Here is a 17,420-nt window from a genome sequence, read left to right as displayed (position 1 = left end):
TTTTTTATACTTAATTTAATTTACATTCTGTCTGTTGTTTATGCCCTGTAATCTGAGCCTAATCACAGGTATGTCATATATGAGGTATGTCATATTTGAACCCAGTGTAAGCTGTGCAAATGACAAATACACACACAAAACCAAACTGTATGTTGCTTTAGATGAAAAAGGTTTGCAAAATACATAAATGTTTAGTCAACGAGGTCACAGCATCTTCTCAAATGTCTGAGAAACTTGTCTGATGTCAGGCTAAGAAACACAGACCTTGTCAAATTTAAGATTGTGAATGTTATGTTTGTCAATACATTACTGTCAAACCACACTTGGCTCAGAAAAGAACTAAGAAAAAAAAGTATATTTTATTTCTTCCCCCTGCTTGACTATATGTATATGTATAAAAGTATTTTATTAACATTTACTGATATTGTTTATTAACACAGACAAAATGATTTTATAGAACACAAATAAATGATTGTGGGTTAGATTGGTATTAGAATCCTGACAACCCTTCTCATCACATTTCAGTGTACACTTCTGGTGGTGGGGAGGGGGCAGTTTACAAATTATTTTACACATAAAACAATGCTAAAAGAATAAATGTCCACAGGTTTGTGTGTGCTTGTGGGAGCCTCATCGCTCGACCAGTGTAAGACTCGATTTGTTCAGCTCTGATTCACAGACAGCTTTAAGTACATCAGCATGTCCTCATCTGCTGTCCTAAGCTTAAGTCTTCACTGGTACAATCCTTTGACTGTACTAATATTAAACATATTATAGAGCAATATCCCTTTAAACTGATGAAAATGTGTTAGAAAACTGAATCTTAACTGAATCTTTCATATGTGTGCATTACAGCATTCACAAAGACCCTGGTGTGTCCATGTGTGTACTCTGACGCTTCTGTTGTTCATGCTGCTTTACACTGTCCTAGATTAAGAATCTTTGGTCTCCACATGAATAACAACTATAGCAATATAGCTGAAAGCAGCAATGAAGGAGCCAAGCACAACAGTGGCAAGTCAATTCAATAGGACATTATTTAAGTGTTATTTAAGCGTCAAAATGACTGAGACACAAATAATTCATACTTAAATAACTAAGACAATGAGACAGATTTCACGACAAGAAGACAGTGTGAAGACAAAGGGAATCCTGCCAAATAAACATTATCACAAAAATGTGTTACTATGCAGCATGGTTGAACAGTTACAAGCAAAAGAAAAGTGAGGCTTGAACTGTTTGATGAAATAAAGTTTAAGAGACATAAGCAAAATTAGGTCCAGGGACGTCACAGAATCCCCCAACACAAGAAGAATGTGAAAATGATCCAACACTGCAGGTGCTTGGCCCCTGAAAATAAAATGTACACACTATAACTTACTCAACAGGACCACAACAGTCTCTTTAAACAGCATATTGATTGAAACAGCAACACAATCTATCAACTTCACTGAATCTTTTGTGATAAAAACAAATCTGAACAGCAAGCAAACACAAATATACGACCAGAAAATTCATTGCAGCACATGATAACGTGAGTCCTGGACCTTCAAACAGCTCGTGCTCCTCCTCACTCTCCCACCAACACTCGGTAGTGCTCACTCACTCTTTCTAACAGTCACTCTCTCATCTGCTGTCGACTCTTTCATGCAGTATAAATGTTCTGTCTCTATCTCATGCTGAGGAAGGATGTGTCCCCTCAATGAGTAAGTGCAGAGAAGGAAAACAAAACATGATTGTTATGTGACTTTGGATAAAGAATGAGGGGCTGTATAACAGCACTGATTGTTTTAAGGATCTCTCAAGGTGATTAAAATGATTCTGTATGTGGTTTCTCATATGACTCATGTGGAGAGCATCTCTCGTCTCTTCGATCTTTTGCTCTGTCATTTCTTCAGTCATTTTCTAGGCACCTGTCCTGCTCTTAAAAATCAATAAATATAAGGAATGTTTGTCAAGTAGATATTACATTAGAGATGAAAAACATATCTCAACATTAAAAAGGTAAATGACATTGGGTTTATTATAAATATGATTGTGTCCTTCCAGTTGTGCTTGATTGTGCAGTGTAAAGAGCGGAGTGCTATTGAACCCAAATTGTTAGAAGTAAATCTTTGACTATGTATATTTAAGAGATATGGCTCTGAGTGTGTGCCCTACTCTTGATTCAGGGAGGTATTCATAGCAAGGTTACGGTGTAGATTTGGATTCTGACTGTGTCTGTTGCGGCTCCGAACAGAGGAGAATGTAGTGTCACACCCTGGAACTTTGCACTTGTGAAGAAGGCGAAGGTGCACCGTTTTGTAATGAGCCCGGAATGTGCCTTTGTTGCTGTAAATTTTCTGACAGAGATGGCAGATGATGGGCGACGAACCGTTCGTCTGCTGACTGAGGCAAGGTGGAGATGCGGCCGCTCCAACGCTCAACCCATCGCAGCTCTCTTCACTGTCCTCTAGAGGGAGCCCTTTCTCACTGCCCACATCTGAGTCCCAGGACGAATGGGCGCTTCCTCTGGTGCTCAGGTCCAGCACCGCTCCATTCTGCACAGCGCCCTCTACTGGCTCAGATGCTCTCTCCAGCGATTTACTCATGGGGAAGACGAGGCCCGTACGGTGACTCTCTTTGAGGATGACAAACATCTGGCTGAGGGGCTCTTTGTGAGGGAAGTCTGGATGCTCTCTGCAGAGAGAAGATGTTCCTGAATGATCTTTGGTCAACAGCCTGTGGTGCAGATTCAGGTTTGCACTGTGTCTAGAGAATTAAAAGCAAAAATGTTTGAAGAGAAAACAACATGCTTTTGTTTTTAACTATTTTGCATGCATTAAGGCAATCCTCAAACTCTTAGTCCTAATACAACAACACAAAAACTGTCATGTGCTTTTAAAAAACTGCTTGGTGTAACGTATTACACACACATTAATTTCCCTCAAGCTTAACCATTTTACCTGTCTCTGCTGCGACGGGACGGAAAAGCAGCATTGCAGCCATCCACAGTGCAAATGTGCATCTCCTTTAAGTGCACGTTTCGATAATGCATTTTGACACTGTAAGGGTTTTTAAATGTCTTACTGCAGATCTCACACGGGTGCGCCTGCTCATCTTTATCATCTGGACATAGGGTCTCTGGGTCACTGCAGCTGTCTGCAAAGTTTTCACTGCTGTGTGTGAAATGGGCCGGTCGATGGCCACAGGGCTGGTCTGGCCGCGAACTGCATGCTGGTTCGTCACATTTTGATGACTCCCTTTCTTTCTCATCATTCTGTTTAGTGTGAAAGAAAGAAGTAGACGACAGTGAGACAATACGACTGTCCCCCTGAATCAGTTTGTCCCATTCTGTGTCCTGTGAGTCGGGGCCGAATCGAAAGCCACAGTCCACAGGTTCGTGCCCCATGCTGCTAACATCGCACTTTTCTGTGTCTGTACAGGGGCTAAGGGCTGGAGTCTCCTCCTCAGACAAACCCTCCACCGCCAGCTCGTCCTTCTCGATTTTGATAGGCATGCTGGACTTTCTAGACTTCTTCTTGGGCACCGGCTCCGAGCCGGTCTGCATGTGACTGGTGCTCATGGGCACCGTGGAAGACAGAAGCGGGAGAGAGGGCAGGCTGCCCGGCGTATGAGCCAGCTCGGCCGGGGTCACCAGGCTCCGATAAAAGGGAAGCACGGGCTGCACAGTCTTTAGATTGGGAAAGAGGATGCCACTCTGGCTCATGCTGGATAAAGAGCCGTGGAGCTTGTGCTCTGAGTTGCGGATGATGAAACTTGAGACGATCCTGCTCTCTGAGATGGCAGCAAAGTCTCTCTTCTCACTCTCGGCTCCGTCCTCCTGCCTTGGGCTCAGACCACCCCGCAGGTCCTTGTCACGATTATTGCGGTTAATGGGCATGTGCAGCCGCGGGTTCGGGTTCGCACTGTGCCTGTTCCGACTGCGTAAGGAGCTGAAGACCATGTTGCAGCCCTCGATGGTGCACTTGTGTTTGATCTTCAGATGAACAGCGTTGTAGTGTATCTTCAGAGTGCCTTTGTCGTAGAAGGTCTTCTCACAGGCACTGCAGAACACGCGGCCCTTCTTCAAGGATCCGCTCCTCTCTGCACACCGCACCTTGTTCTCAGGAGACATGTGTGTGATTTCAGAAGTATTGGAGGGCGTGCAAGGTGAGGAGGGAGAGGAGTTTCCACTCATGTTAAACTCTTCTGAGTCCATCTTTGGAGATTCGGTGTCCAGCAGCACCTCTACTCTCATGGGGCCGGAGTCAAACAGGCCAGTGCCATCAAGGCTCACTTCGGATGTCTCATGTCTCGTCTGTGCCTCCTGGTGGCTAGAATCGGTACTGGAGCTCAGCAATGGTGCCGGAACAGAATTCAGCAGTTGTAGTGGCAGCATGAGGGCCATACTGTTGACTAGTGTTTCAAAATGGTGTCCGTTACTGCAACTGGGTGCTTCTGCTTTAGCCGGCAGCCGCACAGAACGCTGCATACTGCTTTCGATGAAGCTGCGGATGTCAGAATTGGTCCTTGTGGTTGGAACTACAACTGCCTGTCCCTCCTTATCCTGCAGTGCCATGAGCTCCACGATGGACTTGGTCTCTCCGAAGCGCAGGAATTGCTGCAGCGTAATGATCTCCTCTTCAAAGGTCATTATGGCCCAGCGGTCCAATACCTTACCGGTCACATCCTAGACACATACACACAAGGAATATCATTTGCATTATGAATTCTAAACTAACAAATGTTCTACACTTGGGCCCTAAAATACTCCATAACTTCTGACAGATTGACAGAGTTACTAAATAACAAGTCATCCATACATCTAATGCATGTGGACTTGAGAGGTCTAATTACTGCAGCACAGCGATTCATTCTGGAGCATAATTTTTCTTCATTTAGATCATGCGGGTTTCCCTGTCGAAGTAGGAGGGGAGGGGAGAGATCAGAGGGGAGTCAGGCAAGTCTTTCAGTCTGCCTGTAATTACTCTTGAGTGCCAGCAGGCTTTGAAAATCATGCAGCAGCTTCATGTTGTAACCAAAATAAATATTTCATCATACAACATTCACCTGGAGGTCTGAAGAGGCTTTAACTTTACATTCTCCACTAGAGGAACTACCATGAATTTAATTCAACCACCGGAATACTTGATCAGCAAATAGAACAAAGAAATCTCAGTGGCTCACCACTGGATTTTTAAGGAAAAATGTGACAAAACTGTAATTATCCATCTCAAACTGAAGTGTGTTTTTCTGCATGTCAGGTCAGTGTGAGTCAAGTAAAAGGATCAGATCGACAGCAGCTCACCTGAAGGACGTAACCGCGGATGTAGTCCTGGAGAGTCCAGTCCAGTGCATTTAGGATCTGAATAACCTCCTCCTGCTTAAGGACACTGAAGAGTCGGTCCAGCAAGATTTTAAGACGCACTGGAATCGCCTGAGTCCCATAAAGCATCAGACTACAGATGTCAAATACCACATTGGAGTGAACAATCTCCACCTGGCTTCCTTGGTACATGTGATGAACCTTCAGCTTACTCAGAGCTACAATTCAGCAAAACAGACACTGGTTTACATGCAGAAATCAGCAAAGCATCTCTATATGTTTCATGAAAGTCATTCACTGAAAGTCATTCATTCTGTCATTCACATCTGAATGTGTGTATCTGTTGTTGTTGTTTTTTTAAGTGACTTTATGTGGGCATTTTTATACATTTTAAAAGAATTCTTCATGTTGCATATGCATTGTAATAAAAGTGTGCTTTAATAGATTTACTTTTGTGGATGAGAATTTACAGACAATATTGTAAATGTAAAACAACGATTACAACAAAAAAGAAAGGCAATATTAATTTAGACTGATTTAGTATTAAATTATTTATTTGTTTGTTTATATTTATTCATATTTTATTATACCAATTGAAAGAATGTTGATTATCACCACAAAACATTTTTTTCTGACTTGTCCCTCTTTTTCTTTAAAGAAAAGCACAAAAACAAAGGAGGCATTTACTATGGAAATAAATGTGGGAAATAAATTCAGGATTTAAAAGCAGAAATGTGAAGCTTATTTTATAAAATCACTTAAATTCTTATGTTGCAAGTTGTGTTGTTTGAGCTCATAATTTTGCTGGTTGTTTTAGGCATTAAATTGTCATGGAAACCAGTTTGTAACATTGGATTTAAATCTTTACAAAAAAGGTTAGTAAGCATTTTTCCCCAAAATAAAATCATCTTAACATGCACTGTCTTGTTGATATAATTATGCCTCATTCAGTGTAACACAAATTTTTTAAAGAAAACGTCAACATAATTAATCAATTGAACTTAACTTGAATTGAACCCAGAATACTCATTTAAAGTGCCGTTCAATAGGAGAAGAGACAGAGAGTCGAAAGAGAGAGAAACAGACAATTGTTAAGAGTGTTAAATGTGGTCTGAAGTTGTGTGAATGTTTGTGTGAAATGTAATATTGTTTAGAATGTGAAACTCACCATGGGCGACCCAGCCATGCCTGCAGCGCTCACAGAGACGCCGCCTCAGTTTACCAGGTTTGAAACTGTCACAGTTACAGTTCACCACCGTGCAGCAAATAGCCTGTCAAACACACACAGTCATAATGTCACTGAGCTTTAATACAGTCCACGCATTTATTCATCACAAATAGCCCATCTTCTATCCGATATGCAAAGTTTCATACATTCACTTTTAAATACGCTTGTGTGTGTGTGTGTGTGTGTGTGTATATATATATATATATATATATATATATATATATATGTATGTGTAAGTATCTACATAGAGAGACACACACACACATTGTATTTTCTCATGCTGGAGAATAAACATGATCATCAGTTTTTCCTAGCTTTTTCGTAGCTCCAGTGCTTCTATTAAACCAAAAGAGAGACACCAGATATAGACTCTTTTTCAAATCCATGTCCAGTTTTTAATTCAACCTTTTTTTTACTGTTATGCTGATAATGAATTAATTATGATTTTCCATCAAATCAGAGACTAAATAAAGAAGCAAAATGTAAGCATTTTTACAGAGTTTTAGACTGGATCTCACTGTACATTCATATAGAAAATAAATAAATAATATAAAGTATTCCTCTGGGCACAAAACATACAGTGAAATAGTGTAAATTCATATTGATAAATGTCACTTTAGCATAAATCAAGAGCTCAAGTCTATATTGCGATAACACAAGGTAACAGCCAATATAACCGCATCATAACTATTTTTCCTCAAACTGTAACTATGAAAGACATTGGCACTTACACACACAAAGAGGGATCATTGAAACTGCACAAACCTCCCAATGTACTGTATCATGAGAGGCACTAGAAAGCACAAAACATCTTTCAAAATAAAATGATTTGATGCATTAGGTTACGTCAAAGAAACTTCTGGAGTGCTTAATTTCTGAATACATTTCAAATGTTTACTTAAGTTGGTTTATTTTCCAAAGGTCGATCATTACGGTTTTCATTACATTCCTCTTTATGAAATACATGTGAGAATGTTTGTGTTACATGGCATTTCAACAGTTTAATAATACAGCTTTATGGCTGACGGTGCGACTGTATCGTGAAATACATGACAACAATGATACAGCATATTATTTTGGATTTTATTGTTTAAGAAATAATTACATTTCTTAAAAATTATAACAATGTACTCTTTATTGATTGATTGATTATTAAAAAAAAAATTTAACGATGTAAAATTTGTCAACTTTGAGACTAAAGATCACAAGTAAAATCATGACTGATACATTTTAAACCAGAATGTCATAAAATATCAGACAAATATTAATTTGACAAAGTCTACAAGTTAGTAGTTCTACTGGGACCACAAAAGCATAGAATTAAGATGTGCAAGTATATGAAGAGAGAAAAGCAGCAGCGTACAGTGAAAACAAGTGCAGCGGTGAATCTCAAACAGAAAGAGTTTGACTGTCAGATCTCACAAAACAGGCCTGTAGCAGCAAACAACATTGACAGATCAACATGAGCTTAATGAAGTCAGTGAACACACACTCACTCACTCACACACACACACACACACACACACACACAAAGCTTTCACGCCCCAAGGCCATTAACTGTGTTTGCCCGCCCAGAAACGGGGTCTTAGTCCCACTTTGGGACACTAACTCGTCACCATTAGCACAAAGACAGAGATAGGATTTGTTACAGCTGAGAAAAAGAACAATTTGACTCCTGTTGTCACATTAAAAAAAATATTTTGGTGATTGTCTATAATGAATGTCTCTTTCACATTGGTCTTTTGATTAAACAAGCATTCCACACAAAAACATTACGGCAGAGAATTACTCCTGTCTTGAATTACATTCCAGTAGATAAGCAACAAACTCACACACTTGTGAAGACACATCACACCCATTTGAAGAGCACAATAAAGTTTCTCCTGAAAGATCTAGCTAGTAAATTGCTCTATTTAAAAAATAAATAAATAAAAAGGCTCTTAATAAATAGATTCATATTTACATGCACAGTTGAGCATGTTTTGTCCCGCACACCAATAAACACACACACACAGTACAGAACAGCTCACAAAATAAGCAAGCTTTTAAAAAGTATATTTTTCTCACCATAATGGTGTGTGCACATAACTCACAATCTTCTTTTGTTCTTATTTAATTTCTTTAAGAAAGACTCGAACTCAAACTAAACTTCTTACCTCAGACATTTTGATCAGACTGAAGTTTGCAGTGTTTCTGAGCAGTTTGCCATTCCAGCAGCTCCTGTCTGTACAAGTTCTACCTTCTACTGCGAGAGATCCATCACTCACAGTTCAGTCACACTCACCCACACAACACACACTTTCTCCTGCAATCGACAATCCCTGCTCTCGTCTGGAGGCCCATGTGAGTGTGTGAGCGTGTCCAGGATGAGTGTGTGCTGGAACTGGGCGCTAGGGAGTGGAATGAGACCCTCCTACCCGTCGAACTCTCTGCCTCTCACCTTAGGAGATCTCTCTCTCTCTCACACACACACCTCCCCCACTGGGTGGCGGGCCAGTCCCCTCACAGCTGGCTGAAAGAGGGCATGACACGCGTCTCTTTTGACACAGAGATTTGATCAAAAGGAATCACAAAGGCTGGAGGCTCCTAATGCAGTCAGGAGAGACTCTTTACCTCTGCTCTCTCTCTCCAGCAGTTTGAGTAATGCATTAAATCAATGCAGCCCGGCACAAGACACACTCAAGCACTGGATACTGGATGTGTGTGTGTGTGTGTGTGTGTGTGTGTGTGTGTGTGTGCTTTAACAGCCTCTGATCAATCCCAGCAACTTGTGCTTTTGCTCACCAGAATCTTATATGTTTCATCCAATTCAATGTTTTCTTTGCAGTGATTCAGTTGTCACATATCTGCTTTAAATACAGAAAAAAAAATTCCAAAAAAACCTGGATGCATGTTCTCTAGAAAAAAAATTATTGGTCAGGCAGAAGGATGTGAAGGATTTTTCACTGAAGTGCTTGAATTCAAAACATTTAATTAAATACACGTTTCTGGTAATTAGCTATATGTGGGCCGAGGGGGGGGGGGGGGGGGGGGGAGTAATTTACAAAAAAAACCTGGTTGTATTTTCTCTAGAAAAAAATCATTGGTTAGACAGGAGGACGTGAAGGATTTTTCACTGAAGCACTTGAATTCAAAAACAATTAATTAAATACACATTTCTAGTAATCGTGCCTCAAACGAATGACAATCATTCCATGAAGTTTATATCTACTGAGCTGATGAACCGATATTACATTTGGTGCAGTCACTTGACATTTTAATACACCAATTACACAGCAGGTAAAAACATGCCACGTTTAATCCATTACAGAGCAGGTTTTAACAGGTTTTTGCTTCTTTAACGCTCAGAGACAGATGACTGAGTGGGCATCTCCTCTCCTTAACTGCAAATTTACAATAAGCAAAATGGCATGAACTATTACTGTGAAACTAATATAGCTTGAAATAACTGTATACTTTTAATACATAAATCTGTATTACTTACAGGAGATCAAAGCTTTATTTGTAAGAGGCAAATTTAATGAAGTCACACATGGGAAGCCCTCAGTCGTGCAGCGAGACCCAGAGGACGCTTATCAAATCAACATGCAGAAATTGGCTGGATTGCAGTGCTGCTGTTTGTAAGATAGCTTTTTTAAAGACAGAATTCGTTTTGCTGATCTTCTCCCTCAGGCTGTGTTCTGGAGTCGAGTTCGATGCCGAGCAGTGGCTCGTTCTGGCAGATTCCCTCCTGCGAACTCAATTTCACATGCAAACACAAATCGCTTCATCTACAACATACAGGGACATATGAGAGTTTTTTGACACACCAGCAGTTAAAATATCATTTAATTAATGCTTAGTATTGAACTGCACACATTGATCTTGTGTGTAAACAAAAGGTAAGGTTAATATCCAAAGAGTTGAGCTGAAATAATGCACTTCCTGTGCTTGTTTTGTTCATGTACTCCTAGATGCTGCATGATGTGCTGTATGATTTTAGGCAAATCAAAGCATTTTATTGATCCCAGAGGAAAAAAATGGGATACCATTAAACTGCATTGGCTGTTCATCTAAACATATTTGACACAATCAACTTAAATAACGTTCAAATTCTATAAACCCATTTACAATAAGGCAGTGCTGATCAAAAACACTGATATTATAATCAACTAATGAGAGTTTTGGGGAAAAAAGAGAAAATAGTTTGATGTCTCCGTTTCAGTTTTTTTTTAGTTTAGTTGTAAAGAGTTAAGATTACAGCTAAAATAAACCCTGTTTACACACATCGTTCATGCACAAACAATAAAACAATGGTCCACCCAAAAATGCTCATTCTGTTATCATTTACTCCCCTTTACGTCGCTCCAAACTCGTATGACTTTCATTCTCCTGTGAATCACAAAAGGAAACTATGTAATGAATATCTAATTGGGTGAAATCATTACAATGGCGAATTACAATTCATTACAATGTACATTTTAATTCATTTTAACAGGGTAATCCTTTTCCTGTAAAATATCAGGGTTGTTTTTCACCAAAACCACTCAGAGCACTTTGGAAGTGATCAGCAGACTGGATGGATGTTTTTGTTGATGCTCTTGGGTGCTTTTATTAAATGTTAAAACAAGCAATGATGTACTGCCATTGCCAAGAAGGAAGAAGAAAGAAATGTTTGGAACGACAACAGAGAGAGTAAATTATGACAGAAAACTGTCCTTTTAACCTGCCTAACTCTGATGTACTGAACACTGAGACTCTCTCTCTCTTTCTCTGTCTCTCTCTCTCTCTCTCTCTCTCTCTCTCTATATATATATATATATATATATATATATGGGGGTGGAAAACTTTCCAGAAGTTAGAGAGCACTTCGAAAAGCCATCAGCAGATGAATGATGGCAAGAGAGATGGACCATCATCGTGAAGGTGGGACACACGCACTGCCAAACGCTCGCTGACAATGCCTGCACTTCCTCTACTCCATATAATCTTATAATAAACATTTGCCTCTGAAAATGCAGCCGTCAGAGGACTTCTCACAAAACCAACTGAAACCACGAGCTGTTACACACACATGTAACGTGTTTTATCCATATAAAACAAAGAACAAGCAGAATACAGGGAGTGACTGAGCGATACAGAGAAAGAGAAAGATGGAGAGCAAATGGAGGGATTGAAGCGACCACCTGGACTCCATCAGTTTCAGCAGCGTAAACATCTCCTACATTCCTGCTGCCACGCTGGCCTGAGGGGTCAGAGGTCATGATGACAAACGCATGACCCAGGAGCCCTGTGAGGAGGAGAAGCTTCTGGAATCTTTCAGCAGGGGACAGCGTTCAGTATTACCAGCCAAACACTGCACACCCATCACCCAGCGGTCTGTCTGAACAGCACGAGAAACACTGACATTCCCATCACACACACACACACACACACACGCATGCACACACACACACACACACACACACATACACACACACACATGCACAAACACACACACATGCACACACACACACATGCACTAACACACACACACACATGCACACACACACACACACACACACACATGTGGCAGTCAGCATCACTATCACTTTGCAACACACAACCCATTCTTTCACATGTGTCTCTCTCTACACACACAAACCGTGTTAGAAGGAGTATTAGTAACATTAGTGTCAGCTGAAGGAGCCGGTGTGTGTTGAGTTGCTGGTTAAGATCTGCAGCATGTGAGTACTAAATGTTAAAACCTCATCTAGAATCATCTAGAGTGATCTGCCAAACAATATTCCAGATTAGCAATACAATCTCTGAACATATTTCAGCTCTACAGTGCCACCAAATTACTGTGTGTGACTGTGAAAATATATTTAGGGACACGATGCAAGTGAAACTTATGAATAGTTAGGTTAAGCTGATTTTTGACTGTGCTCCTAAAAAATGCAAGCACAGAGCCCTGTTCATTATCTTACTGTGATGTAACGCAATTAGTTTCTGTGAGAATTTGTTTCTGAAAGCGTATTATACAATATCAGTATAATGTAAATAATTCATTGGAATGGAATGTAGATGGTGAAACAAATCATGCGTCCAACCTGCAGGTGTAAACCATCACACACACACACACAAGTGACCTGGTGTCAGCGAGGGGTGCACTGTGTCTGTGTGAAAGTGTGTGGATGTGGGCAGGGAGCTGGTTTATTTTAGTATGGGGGTGTATTTGGTGTTTCGTGTCTCCATCCTCTCATCTCTTCATTAGTTTGGAGACAAACTCTCTCTGCTGTTTGATTCTCCTGTAACACTCATGACCTTTTCCTCCAAAACAGCCTCCCTTCACCTGTTAACACACACAATCTGCACATTTGACAGAGAGAGAGAGACACTTTCAACAAAACCAAGTGAGATTTTTTTTATTGCCAATCTCTTGTTCAGCTTGGTAGCTGAAGCAAAGGGTAAATGTTTAGGTGTTTTGCAGAAGTTTTTGGTGGAGAGCAGCAGTTTTAGGATGTTATCCGTTGATCGCAGACGGAGGCATGTGCTGCCCCAGGCAGCTGATGTGTGTTGGGGCTTGTAAGTGTGAAAGCTGCTCTTGGCCCCATGAATACCGTCAGCCATGTAAAGAAGCCCTGTCAGTGTTGAACATACCTGTGCTACCATTCTCCTGCCAGCACTGGGACGAGTTCAACCTTCCCTCTGCCTCTGTCACAAGCGGTTAGCTCTACCCACTCCAAACTGCCATGGAAAGATCATGAACTTCATGTGATTCCAAATTTTGTTTCTAACATTTCCCTTTAAGGGCTGAGGGGGGGTGACAGGGTGGAGTTAGAAAAGCATGTGGTGTCTGAATTAACTGTGAGACAGATTCACATACTTCCTGCCACACTGCAGATGCCACAACGCTGGAAGCCAGCCTCCCATCACACACACACACACACATACATAGTGAGGCAGCCTCCCAAGAGACATGATTCACCTGAAGGAGCCAAGCATTTCCAGATGTGTCGGAAATGGCCAGGAACCCACGGACACACACACACACACACACACACACACATACACATTCATACACTAACACATATGAATACACATGCACACAGGCTAACACATGCTAACACTGTACGCAGCATATGCTTTCAGTCAAGGGTGAAAAACGCAGGCACCAGCACATGCCAAAAGCCTTTCAAGCATCAGACTGCAGCTTAGAGCACTGATCCTGCTAGTCAGCAGATACATGTCACCATCCAACAAGTCAAGGCTGGTTAAACTATAAAACAGCTTAGGGACCTTGTCCAGACACCCAACCCGGACTAACAAAATATACCTCTACATCTCTCTGAAGTGTCTTTGGGCACTCCCACAATCCAACACTCATGAAAGACAGAAGAATACCAGCTCTCACTATAAAATAGTCATGTGTTAAATGTACAAGTGCTCATGACATTGAACAGGTCACATCAGCTGGATGTTTATTCAGTAAATCAGTCTAGAGCGCAAGTCCCGCGGTCATGTAGGTGTGTTTCACTGCGGACACTGCTGGCTCACAGATGGACGTGAAGTGCAGCAGCTTTTAGATGCTCATGTGGCGGCTGGAATGTAGATGTTGCACAATGAGCTGATTGTTTCATGGCGATACGTGTCTGAGCCAAAGACACACCTGCCCAAACGTGGCCACAGCTCTGACACAACTAGAGCAACATCTATCAGCAGTCACACACACACAAAAGCCATTTACTGTGATAGAGAGGTTTACAAATGTCCCACCCTGAGGATTTTCCCAGTTTAAGCTTGTCTGCTTTAATATCATTGTAAGGGATATTTGAGCTGAATAGCAGTTCTGATCACTCATCAGTCTCATAATCATACAGTTTTCCCTGTTCTTAGCATATAGTAAGTTTACATACTACAGAATCTGCAAGATGTTCATCATTAAAAAAAACAGGAATCATTAGAATTGATTTTTATTATTTAATAACACCCTGATTAATCTACATCACATAAGAGACAAAATAATAACTGAATTTACACAAATGTCCCTGTGCAAAGGTTTACACATGGTTCATTTTCAATATGTTTCCTGGCTGATTCACGACTATATTTTGTTTGTTTGTTTGTTTGTTTTGTGATCATTTGTCAGTCCCTTGTTTAATTGCAGACTGTTCTTTTTCAATTCAATTCAATTCAAGTTTATATAGCGCTTTTCACGATACAAATCGTTGCAAAGCAACTTTACAGCAAATTAAATTTCTACAATATATTTAGTGGTAGCTTATCAGTGGTGACTGTCAGTTAATGTACATATGGCAGAAAGGTACGGAAAAATCAATTAAAGACTTAATAAAACAGACGATGAGCACTATTAACAGCAATTATTATATGATGCAATCAAACTAATTGCAAAATGTGGTAGTTCTGTATGTTGTTTCAGGGTTTGGCATCATCTGAGGTCCTCTGAGGGTTGGCATCATCTCTTCTCAGGTGTTCTGGATCCAGACTGAAGCTTGTGTAAATCCTAGTTACCACGGGATGTCAATCCCAGCAGAAACAGAGAAACAAATAGAGACATAATTAGCGTAGCTGCCATTCCAACCAAGCAAAATCGATTTGTTTAACCCAAGCTGAAGAATAATAATGTGCATTTGATCAGATATAACTGCAGTACAAGATTATGAGATGCATTATTTGAATGCTTGACCAAAGAGATGTCTTTAATCTAGATTTAAACAGAGAGAGTATGTCTGAACCCCGAACATTATTGTAACGGAAGAGGTCTGACGCAACAGGTTAGTATATATCAAAATAGGTTTATTCGGTCACAGAGACTACTGGGGTAGGGTTCAGAGGATGTGATGGTGAGGGAATCGTTCGAAGGATATGATGAGCGGGGCATTCCGTGTCTTTGGCTTTACCGGAGCTGGAATGCAAGCAGGAGGAGCACACACCTCAGCGATCCGTGAACTAGGAGGAACAGGAGACACTTGGAGACGAGGAGACACTAGGAGGAACACAGGAGGTAAGTAATGCAGGAAGTATTCAAATGGAAGCAGTAGCAAAGTCATTGAATCCTCTATGTGTATACGAGACCGGACAGTGAGGGTGTCTGAGGTGTGTGCTTTTATGCAGGCTGGTAATGAGGTGCTTGATTGGTGACAGGTGCAGGTGCTCAGAACTCAGGTGAGAGGGATCGTTGTGATTGGGTGGTGGCGGAGCCTGGCTGATCTGTTACAGTACCACGGCCCGCTCCTGAGGGCCGAAAACCCCGACGTCGTGGTGGTCTACCTCTGCCCCGAGGTGCCGGCTGATCAGGATGGGCAGCATGGAACTCAAACATTAAGGCGGGGTCCAGTATATCGGTCCTAGGTACCCATGAGCGTTCCTCGGGTCCATATCCTTCCCAGTCCACGAGGTACCCCAGCTGACCACCACGGAGCCGGGACTGCAGAATTTCCTTCACCTTGTAGACGGATCCTTCATCCAGGATCAAGGGAAGAGGGGTTTCCTCCGTCTGGCCAGGCTCTGTGGGGTGAGAGACAGGGTCATGGTGAGGTTTCAGAAGAGAAACGTGGAGTGTGGGATGAATTCGATACTGTGAGGAGAGTTGGAGTTTGAGGGTGACCGGGTCTTCTTGTTCCAGGATGGTGAAGGGGCCAACAAATCTGGGACTAAGCTTCCTACAAGGCAGGTGCAGTCTGATGTCCTGAGTTGACAGCCATACCTTCTGGCCTGGCTGAAAAGTAGGTGTTTCGGCTCTTCGAAGGTCCGCGGCCATCTTCTGCCTGCGCACTGCCCGTTGGAGATGGTGGTGAGCAGCGTCCCAGACCCTCTCGCTTTCCCGGAACCAGTAGTCAACCGCCGGAACATCAGAAGGTTCCCCAGACTAGGGGAACAGTGGAGGCTGGAACCCGAGCACGCACTGGAAGGGAGTGAGACCAGTAGAAGACTGCCGCAGGGAATTCTGGGCGTACTCAGCCCAGCCCAGGAACTGGTTCCAGGAATCCTGGTGGCCATGGCAGAAGGTTCACAGAAATCGTCCCACCTCCTGAATGATTGTGGGTGGTATCCGGACCAGAGGCTTCCGGTCACACCTAGGAGTCTGAAGAAGGCATTCCATACTTTGGAGATAAACTGAGGTCCCTGGTTGGAGACGATGTCTTCGGGAATTCCATAATAGCGAAAGACGATGATCATCGTAGGTTGAATGATTCTTTCCGGTTCTTCTGGGCCTTCCACAGGACTATGAATGCGTGACAAGGCGTCTGCCTTGACGTTTTTGGGACCAGGGCGATATGAGATGGTAAAGTGGAACCTGTTAAAGAATAACGCCCATCGTGCTTGGCGGGGATTTAGACATTTCGCCTCACGAAGATACTGGAGGTTTATATGATCGGTCAGTACGGTGAATGGATGGGCTGCCCCTTCTAGCCAATGTCTCCACTTCCACGACGAATGGGAGGTCGGGATCTGGATGGACTAGGAGTGGGGCACTAGTGAAGGCTCTCTTGAGGACAGAGACAGCTTTTAGGGCCGCGGGTGTCCAGGACAGAGACTTGGGTTTCCCTCGGAGTAGGTTAGTGAGGGGGCTGGTGATCATGCTGTAGTCGAGGATGAAGCGACGGTAGAAGTTGGCAAATCCGAGGAATCGTTGGAGCTCTTTGATAGTAGTGGGTTCTGGCCAGGAGGTTATGGCTTCCACCTTCCCCTCGTCCATCTGGATCCCGGTACGATCAATGTTATATCCCAGGAATTGTACCGTGGGTTGGTGGAAGGTGCACTTTTCAGCCTTGAGGAATAGGTGATGCTCTCTCAGGCATTGGAGGACCTCCGCAACGTTCTGGCGATGTTCGGCCGGGCTCCGGGAGTAGATGAGGATGTCATCCATGTAGACAATTACGAATCGATGGAGAAACTCCC

The 17,420-nt window shown here is 42.2% G+C and overlaps 1 protein-coding gene across 1 annotated transcript; it reads right to left on the bottom strand.

The window, feature by feature from the left end:
• Window positions 1-234: 234 nt before the first annotated feature.
• Window positions 235-8,913, bottom strand: bnc1 (basonuclin zinc finger protein 1). The gene is made up of 5 exons (XM_016250572.1): window positions 8,693-8,913; window positions 6,477-6,579; window positions 5,291-5,526; window positions 2,946-4,672; window positions 235-2,751 (listed from the first exon to the last, which is right to left on the bottom strand). The coding sequence occupies exons 1-5, from the start codon at window positions 8,699-8,701 to the stop codon at window positions 2,157-2,159; spliced, it is 2,670 nt and encodes an 889-aa protein (XP_016106058.1). The 5' UTR covers window positions 8,702-8,913; the 3' UTR covers window positions 235-2,156.
• Window positions 8,914-17,420: the final 8,507 nt, after the last annotated feature.

Source organism: Sinocyclocheilus grahami, unplaced genomic scaffold, assembly GCF_001515645.1.
Source record: "Sinocyclocheilus grahami isolate Dianchi unplaced genomic scaffold, SAMN03320097.WGS_v1.1 scaffold996.1, whole genome shotgun sequence".
Taxonomy (NCBI): Eukaryota; Metazoa; Chordata; class Actinopteri; order Cypriniformes; family Cyprinidae; genus Sinocyclocheilus; species Sinocyclocheilus grahami.
Note: the sequence above shows the minus strand (reverse complement) of the source record. Positions and strands in the feature narration are given on the sequence as shown.

Bases quoted from the DNA above. Each gene is read 5' to 3' on its own strand.
- bnc1 (XM_016250572.1), bottom strand. The intron at 5,527-6,476 runs GTGAGTTTCACA...GCTGAATTGTAG, and splicing joins GCATGGCTGGGTCGCCCATG to CTCTGAGTAAGCTGAAGGTT. The intron at 4,673-5,290 runs GTGAGCTGCTGT...GTATGTGTCTAG, and splicing joins TCCGCGGTTACGTCCTTCAG to GATGTGACCGGTAAGGTATT.